Source organism: Austrofundulus limnaeus, unplaced genomic scaffold (genome assembly GCF_001266775.1).
Source record: "Austrofundulus limnaeus strain Quisiro unplaced genomic scaffold, Austrofundulus_limnaeus-1.0 Scaffold343, whole genome shotgun sequence".
In the NCBI taxonomy this organism is placed as follows: domain Eukaryota; kingdom Metazoa; phylum Chordata; class Actinopteri; order Cyprinodontiformes; family Rivulidae; genus Austrofundulus; species Austrofundulus limnaeus.
The window spans coordinates 613,359-622,863 of NW_013952745.1; the positions used below are offsets into that span (position 1 = coordinate 613,359).

At 39.3% G+C, this 9,505-nt stretch overlaps 1 protein-coding gene across 1 annotated transcript in view; it reads left to right on the forward strand.

Annotated features, from left to right (window-relative positions):
- qsox2 (quiescin Q6 sulfhydryl oxidase 2) overlaps positions 1-4,746 on the forward strand; it is a gene marked incomplete in the record, with an annotated part of 10,164 nt that extends 5,418 nt beyond the window's left edge. Inside the window, 3 exon segments of the mRNA XM_014022806.1 lie at positions 1,117-1,267; positions 1,337-1,534; positions 2,975-4,746. Of these exon segments, the coding sequence (XP_013878260.1) occupies positions 1,117-1,267; positions 1,337-1,534; positions 2,975-3,522 (897 nt within the window).
- Between the last annotated feature and the right edge of the window lie 4,759 nt (positions 4,747-9,505).

The following is a 9,505-nucleotide window of genomic DNA, read 5'->3' on the forward strand; positions in this document are numbered from 1 at the left end:
CACACACACACACACACACACACACACACACACACACACACATCCTTGTATTTGCATCAAACTGAGGACTTTGTATTTGACTTCTATTCATTTTTGTGTCTGTATTTTTATGTCCAACCAGACATTTTACCTAAAATTAACCATAATTGGTCTGTAGCTAACGCTAACCTGAACCAGAACTTAACTCACACCAAACCTCTAAACCTAACTAAAATTATTATTATTAAAGCTGTCTGCTTCTTTCTGCTATTCTACTGCTTTGGTTTTTTATGCTACCTAGTGCTATTTATGCTTCTTACAGATGTTTTCAACTATATTCAGCTATTTTAGCTTTTAGCTGTTTTCTGTTTTGAACTAGATTTGTGCTCCTTTTTACTGTTTTTCTGCAAAGTTAGACTTTTTCTTTCATTTTTCAAGTGTTAATACAAAGCTGACATTTTCAGCAGGAAGCATTCTCACTAGCATTTTCACAGGAAATGCCATTTCTCTAGCTATAGGTAAAGTAGCATATAATAGCTAAAATTAGTAAGTAAGTAAGTAAATTTTTATTTATATAGCGCCTTTCACAGAAATAAATTCACAAGGTGCTGTACAATCAGGGAAGCGGGGGGAGGCAGTTCAGAAACAACCATTCAAGAAGACATAACAAGACAAACATGGGGGAACAGGTGAAACCGGTCATGCAGCAAACACAGTTGTGCTAAAATTAGCATAAAATAGGCTAAAGGTAGCAACCACAATTTGAAATAAGAACCTAGTTGAAATAGTTATAGTGTAAAAATAGCTAAAACAGGAAAAAAGCAAAAAAAATTCATAAAATTATATAAAAATAATAATAATAATAATAAGGCAGAAGAATAGCAGAAAGAAGCAGAATTCTAGCTGAAATTGCAGAAAAAAAGCTAATTTTAGCAGCAACAAGTAGCTAAAATTAGCACAAGAACGTGAAAAAGGCATAAACAGAACTAAATGTGTAAGGTGCTGTAAAGATTTAGAAATATTTTAAAGGATTTTTAAGGATGTTAAAATAGCTTCGTTCATTTTCAGTGACAGAAAAGTGGCTAAAAATTGCTGACTCGCTGACACACACAGGCAGCTGACTTCCTGTCTCTGCAGATCTCAGGTGTGTTCCTGGGGGCGGAGCTTCGCTGGGTCGGTTGCCAGGCCAGCAGACCCGGTCTTCGAGGTTACCCGTGCTCCCTCTGGACTCTGTTTCATGTTCTGACCGTTCAGCACGATGCCACGCCCACAGCGCTGGACAACACAGGTACACAGACGACACACACACACACAGGCTGAAGCTGGTTTTTCCTGACGGTCTGTGAATGCACCGCAGGTCTGGAGGGCGAGGCGGCTCCAGTGCTTCAGGTGATGCGTCGCTACATTCGGACCTTCTTCGGCTGTAAGGAGTGCGGGCGACACTTTGAGCAGGCGGCAGCGGCGGCGGCGGCAGGCGTGGACGAGGTGAAGAGCCGCGAGCAGCAGATCCTGTGGCTGTGGAACCAACACAACCGGGTCAACACCAGACTGTCCGGTACGGTTCCTCTCTGATCAGATTTCATCTTTTCATCAAACTTTTATTCAGAATCGATGCCATGGAGCTAAATTAGCATCATAAAATTTAAAAACAGAACTGAAAGACAAATGTTGAAACTAAAAATATATATATTTTGTATTTTTTTTTATAATTACCAGCCATATAATTTATTATATTATACAATGACCTGCCCTACTTTTAATTATATGATCAAACAACCTGCCATATTGTAAATTATGATCTGCTCTCTCATACCTTTTCAGTTTTATAATACAACAATCTGCCATATTTTTAAATTATATTACACAATGACTTGCCTTTTTAAAAAATTATGATACAATAGCTTGTCATACTTTGTTGATTATATGACACCATGACCTGACATGCATTATTGTATGATATAATAGCTTGCCATATTTTTAAATTCTGTTATACCACAAACTGCTTTAATTAAATGATACAATGACCTGCGAAATTAATAAATTATATGACAAAATAGCCTTTCATCTTTTTAACTATAAGATCAAATGACTTGCCATAATTTTTATTATATTCAAAAATATGGCACATTTTTTATTATGACTTGACCTTTTATAGATTAATTATGATACGACATGCCATATTTTAAAATTATGACACAACGACCTGCCATACACGGTTAATTATGTTACAACAGCATGCCATATTTTTAAATTTTATAACACAATGACCTGCCATATTTTTAAATTATATGACATAACAGCCTGCCATACCTGTGAATAACATGATAGTATGGCATGCCATATTATTAAATTATATGACGCAACAGCCTGTCTTACTTGGTTGATTATATGATACCGTGACCTGACATGAACCCCATATTATTAAATTATGTGGCACAAGTAAATGATACAATGGCCTGCCATACATCATTGAGTAAATGATACAATGGCCTGCCATACATCATTAATTAAATAATACAATGGCCTGCCATANAGTAAATGATACAATGGCCTGCCATACATCATTAATTAAATAATACAATGGCCTGCCATACATCATTAAGTAAATGATACAATGACCTGCCGTACTTCATTAATTATATGATACAATGGCCTGCCACACATCATTAAGTAAATGATACAATGGCCTGCCGTACTTCATTAAGTAAATGATACAATGGCCTGCCATACGTTGTTAGTTATATGATACAATGGTATACCATACTTCATTAATTATGCTACAACAGCTTGTATTATATGATAAAGAGACTTTTGAACCTTAGTTTTTAATCAGTTTCAAACCTTTATTTTTTTCAGTTCCAAAATGTTTTATTTTATTTATTTTTTTTGTTTAAAAAAATAAAATTTTAATTTGATCAAACTTTATGACCCCAGTTTGTCTCCATACGTCTGTCAGAGGCCCAAACGTTAAACTCTTCCTGCTCTCCACCCTCAGGCGCTCTGAGCGACGACCCCCTCTTCCCTAAAGCGCCGTGGCCAAGCCCCGCCCTCTGCCCCTCCTGCCACGAGGAGACGAACGGCGTCCACACCTGGAACCAAGACAACGTTCTCCGTTTTCTCCGGCATCACTACGGCGCCTCCAACCTGTCCCCCAAATACTCCCTGACTCCTCCTCTGGTCCCCGCCGCCCCTCCTGATCTGGTCCTGACCGCCCAGCCTCTGGTGGAGCACCGAGCAACAACACGAGGAGGAGGAGGAGGAGGAGGAGGAGGAGGAGGAGAGGGGAGGAAGGCTGAGGAGCAGCCAGAACCACCACCCGGACACCTGGCTCAGAGGGTGCAGGAGGAACAGGAAGTTGCGGCGCGGCGAGGTGGGCACACAGGAAGTGGGGTTTGGATCCTGGGTCTGGGTTTTAACAGCGTGGACATGAGTCTGTGTGTGGTCCTGTACGTGTGCTCCTGCCTCATCCTCATGCTCCTCTTCTTCTTCTTCAAAGTGCGATCCCGCAGGTGGAAGCTCCGACACTCCCGCCTCTACGTCTGACCCCCGTCAGAGGGGGGCGGTCCACGTTAGAGCCGTTAAAACTGACCCGGGTCAGAGCGGTCCGGGTCTGACCTACTAAAGATGTGAAGGATTCTGTTAAGCTGCTCTGACTCCTCAGCTCTACGATGAATCAGATGATCAGTGTGGTTTTAACGATGAAACATGAAAACAACGATTTATTTTCTGTTTTTATTTTGTGACGAAAAGTTTAATGAAGGAAAATCTTTTCATGTTTAAACTTTGTTTTTATGTTTGGTTCAAACAACCGTTTATTCAGTCTGAAACTCCAGAACCATTCAGTACATGGGTGCTGCTGCACAGCCAAAATGTTAGCCTAGCCTAGCCTAGCTTAGCTTAGCATTGACACAGTTACACAGTCAGTGCTGGACAAAAAAGAAAAAAATCATATTTTTTTACAGTTTAATCATCTTGAACCAGGTGAGTCACAGATCTTTAAATAATTTATAATTTATTTTCGTCACAGAACCATAGAACCAGTTTTTTATCTGTACCGGACCAGAACTGAACCCGTTTAACCACTTCAGGACTTTGTGACTCCAACCGGTTTCTGTATTTAATTGTTTTTTACATTTCTTGTCTTTTTTTGAAGACGAGTCCCAACATGAACAGAACCCTGATCCTGAACCCGGATCAGCATCTTAGTCGTGCCAAAAGTTTAACCTGCTGAAAGTCCTCTCAGGCCCCGCCCCCTATCCTGTTTATGTCTGTTGTGAGGGGTTCTTTCAGGACCTTTGAGCTGGGTTTCGGGTCAAAACCAGATCCAGGTGGGTCCCGACCCTGTACATAAACCAGAACGCGTGTGTTTGATTGATTGGTGAATTAATGAGACGCCACCTGTTCTTCCGGTGATTCTGTGTTTTGGCGCCACCTGGTGGCTCAGTGTGAACATTACTGTTAAAAAAAAAGAAAAGTTAAAAAATAAACAGCATTAGATTTGTTTTTGAGTAAATGTGAGCAGAGCGTTATATTTATTTGACCATTGAACTTTAATTATTTTAGGTATACAGTATTGATGTTTTCAACATAAGTGAGGCGTGTTTGTTTTTGGTTTTTTTTTTTTTTGTTTGTTTGTTTGTTTTCTCGGCGGCTCTTCCTGTTCCTCTGCTTCTGCTCCGTGTTTCACTCAGAGTATATTTTTATGATTAATTATCTGAAATCTTGACGATAACGTGTGTGAGAATAAATCTTGTTGCTTCAGACTCATGTTTTCGTCCCGTTTCACTGTTAGTGGAGCGCAACACTTTCTTTGACTTTTATTTTGAAAAATGCACAAATATTGGCACAGCTGGAGGTTTTCGCTAACGAACAACAAACATTTAATAAAAACAGATAAACACAAACAATTTAATATTTATGATATTTTGACAGGAATTAGGACTTTTAGTGACTTTTATTGTGAAAATCTTCCATTTGGACCCACAGTTGGACTTTCTGTGACTTTTATTGAGAAAATCTCCTATTAGACAGTGACCCACAGTTGAATTTTTCAGTGACTTTTATTGTGAAAATCTTCCATTACGACACATAGTTGAACTCTTCAGTGACTTTTATTGTGAAAATCTTCCATTAGGACCCACAGTAGGGCTTTTCAGTGACTTTTATTGTGAAAATCTTCCATTAGGACCCACAGTAGGGCTTTTCAGTGACTTTTATTGTGAAAATCTTCCATTAGGACCCACATTTGGACTTTCAGTGACTTTTATTGTGAAAATCTTATATTAGGACCCACAGTTGGACTTTCAGTGACTTTTATTGTGAAAACCTTCCATTAGGACCCACAGTTGGACTTTTATTGTGAAAATCTTCCATTAGGACCCACAGTTGGACTTTTCAGTGACTTATTGTGAAAATCTTCCATTAGGACCCACAGTTGAACTTTTCAGTGACTTTTATTGTGAAAATCTTTCACTACGACCCACAGCTGAACTTTTCACTGACATATTGAGTTGGACTTTTCAGTGACTTTTATTGTGAAAATCTCCTATTAGGACCCACAGTTGAACTTTTCAGTGACTTTTATTGTGAAAATCTTCCATTAGGACCCACAGTAGGGCTTTTCGGTGACTTTTATTGTGAAAATCTTCTATTAGGACCCACATTTGTACTTTCAGTGACTGTTATTGTGAAAATCTTATACTGGGACCCAGAGTTGGACTTTCAGTGACTTTTATTGTGAAAGCCTTCCATTAGGACCCACAGTTGGACTTTTATTGTAAAAATCTTCCATTAGAACCCACAGTTCGACTTTTCAGTGACTTATTGTGAAAATCTTTCATTACGACCCATAGTTGAACTTTTCACTGACATATTGAGTTGGACTTTTCAGTGACTTTTATTGTGAAAATCTTTCATTAGGACCCACAGTTAACGAGTCGAACCAAAAGTAGCTAGATTTCTTCTTTTGTCTCTTGAAAATATTTGACTTCTCATCGGAGAAAATGTCTCATGTCTACACTGAAAGATGAAAACTCAAACTGTTTAAATGTTGAACTCACAGGCAAATCACTCTGCTTCTACCTCCCTGCTGAGGGTCCTGAGGGTGTTTGTATCTTGTTCAGTTCATGAGATGTTTTTTTTTTTCACATCAGGAAGGTGAACAGAGTTCTGTTCTGTCCTCTACCTCTCCACCTTCTCTTCCACCTGCTCCCTACTCTCACTACAGATGTCTGCAAACAAGACGACACCTCAGATCTCAGGACTTGGAAACTTTGGTAAGATTTTTTTGCTTTTTGTTTTCAGTGCCTTTAATCTATCATCTAGCATAATCAGTGCAGGGATAAGCAACAAGCGGCCTGAGGGCCACACCTGGCCCAAAGGTTACTTCCATCTGGCCCGCCAATTTTTTTATTTTATTTTTTTAGGTCAACTAACTGTTGACAGAATTTCAAGTCAAACTTCTGTGTTTTTTTGCTTCGAGACGCTGTCTACCATGAAGTCGTCACTAGAACACGCTGCACAAAGCTAAATATGTGAAGTTTACTGAAGTCACGAGAACAGAAACAACAAAATCAAACGTTTTATCAGAACCAGAACCACGCAGGAGTCTGACCTCAAGGCGTTTTATGTTGTTACACTTCAGCTCAAATTGAGTTTATTTATTTTAATTTTTTTGTTTCAAACATTTTGTATTTATGTTTATTAAACGAATACAACTGTTATATATGTAAATGTTACTGCACTGTATGCTGGTTTAGTATAAACACAAACATTTTTAAAATGTTAGTTTTGGTGAGTTTACAGCTCGGTGGCCCTCTGCTAGTGTCAACAAACTACTGTGGCTCCTCCCACCATTTAATCTGCCCGCCCCTAATTGAAGCAATATATTGATGTGGGTCGATGTTTCACCACTAATGGCAGCCATGTTGAATTTTGAGGCCAGCGTTGATCAGGATTCTGCATGATCTGTTAAAGACTTTCGGCTACTAACGAGCTAAAGTTTAGCTCAAAATCTGTCACATTCACAAACAGAAGAAGTTTTTGTGCACGTTGGTGTGGATCGGCTGTGGCGGCCATCTTGAACAGAGTTGGCCCTAACAGTTGGTTGTAGGCAGTGGTGGGCAGCACTAATCTAAAAATTAGTTCCACTAGCCCTAAAACATTAACTCTAATATTTAGGTCCCCTAATTCTTAAGCACTAACACACTGAAAATTTTGCAAAAGCTAATTCTAAAGCACTAAATTAACCCAGTCAACCCATGAGCATTCTTCAACAGACAACATGAGTCACATGTTACCTTGTTGCTCTCCTAAGACTTATGTTACATTTTATTCCCGGAACATTTCCCAACAAACCATATGAAACAGCATTCCAGTTAGCCCACAGGCTAACCTAGCTACAACACTGTTACAATACAAACAAAGACAACAAGAGTGCTCTGCTACGTATGTCATGCAAATAAACATTGTTTTTAATAAGTGCAGCATGGACAGAAAACACACTACTTGTGCGAGTGATTAAACATAAACAAAAACTTAAAGATAATTAACAGAAAAAGTTATGGAGTTAACTTTCTAAAGCTGCGAGTAGCCGCCATCTTGAAATCTAAACTGGGGGCAGTTTCATTTCTTCCACTATACGAGTGGAATATTACCACTGGAGGCGGCGTTCCAGTTTAAATAAACCAATGGGAACTGGGAAATTACCACTTCCCAGGACCACTGAAACACAGCATTATCAGTGACATTCCACAGCTGTATTTGGGTTCATATATGTCACCTGGTGAATAAGTGATACTGTGTTCCAGTTGTATCAGAACTTGAAATTCTGAAGCCAGACTGACGTCAGTTCCGAGCTGATAGCGTTCCACTTTCAAACATTGGAAAAAGCATTTCTATTATTTTGCTCTGCAACAATAAAATGTACAATAATAGTGCTCTACGAGGTATTTTGAGTGTACAAACAGTGTTAAAACATATATTTTAACTATCACTATAAAGCACTACAAGTATGTCTGACGTAATGTAAAATAAACAACACAGAAACTGCGTTTGTTTACATGCAAGACTAGCAATGTTAGCAGTTAGCTCGAACAAGCATGCTAGTACGCTGCATACATTACACAAATATAAAAAGGGAAAATAAACAAACAAATTGCACTCATTTTTATTCTGCCTCCTCTCTTCTTACTTTCTGTCTGTTAAATAATGGGGATGGTGCTTGTGTACGTTTGATTACAGCTCAACATTAGCCGTTAGCTTAGAGAAACATGCGCGCAGCAGTCATGTTGAAATGATGACGTAACACATGCTCGGGCTGCTCGGGTATGGTTTGGATGCGCCGACCTCCCGACTCGAAACTACGACTTCAGGGGGCGTTCCAGTTGAAAAATAGAACTGGGAGGCTCGAAGCTACGACCTCCGAGGACAGCTGGAATGCAGCATGACACATATGAACAAAATGATCGACAAGTTTTTACCCTCAGCTGTTAACATTAATGTTGATCAATAAATTTATAAACCTCAGTTAGTGCTTCTAAATTTAGCCTATAAATTTAGCAAGTGCTAATCCACTAATAAATTTTAAAATGAGCAAAAGCCCTAAAGCACTAATCGGGAAATTAGTTCCCCTGTTAGTGCTTTAGGGGAACTGTGCCCACCACTGCTTGTAGTCATAGATGATTACTTTCCTAAAGTTCAGTGGCTCATGAGATATTTTGTTAACAGACAAATGACTATAAACAGAGCCGGCTCTTGGCATAGGCGAACTAGGCGGTTGCCTAGAGCGCCATCTGCTGGAGGGGGCGCCGAACTGCAGAAGAAAAAAAGTAATTATTTGTAATCCCTGGTTGTAACTCTGCTCAGCGCCCCTTTCAGATAGCTTTGTCTTAAAAAAAACTACAATGAAGTATTACAGGAAAAATTAACTACTCTACCCATAAAACATTCCCCCCCCCCAATGCAGCAATCACCCCCACTCTCTCTCTCATTTGATTGACGTTGCACTGACTCGTCCTGCTCCGACTGTCTGATGGGGGAGGGGCTAGTAGTGCCTCTCAGGTAGCGGTTCGTGTCGACAAACTCAATAACAACAAGTCTGTATTTTGTTGTCCCATACATGTCAACCTCTTCGGACGTTTATCTGGATAAAAAGCCGCAAAAATCCGTAAATTTAGCAAAAAATCCAAACAACTGTCAGCCTCGCTGAGGACATGAAAGCGCCCGCTGTGAAGCAGGAGGAAAGGAGAGCGGAAAAAGATCAAAACTTATTTCGACCGGCAGAACAGGTTCGAAGATGGCTGTTTAATGTTATTTATTGTTTTTAAATCATCCTACAGGCTCTGACGTGTTAGATAAATTTGAAAATGAGGTTTTGAAAAAATCCGTAAGACTTGAAAAAATCTGTGAGATTGCTCTATACGTCTGTGTACCTGCAAAATGACGCAAAAATCCTTATAACTTACGGACAATCCATACAAGTTGACATGTATGTTATTTATTTGCTTTCTGGGAAAGCAAATAAATA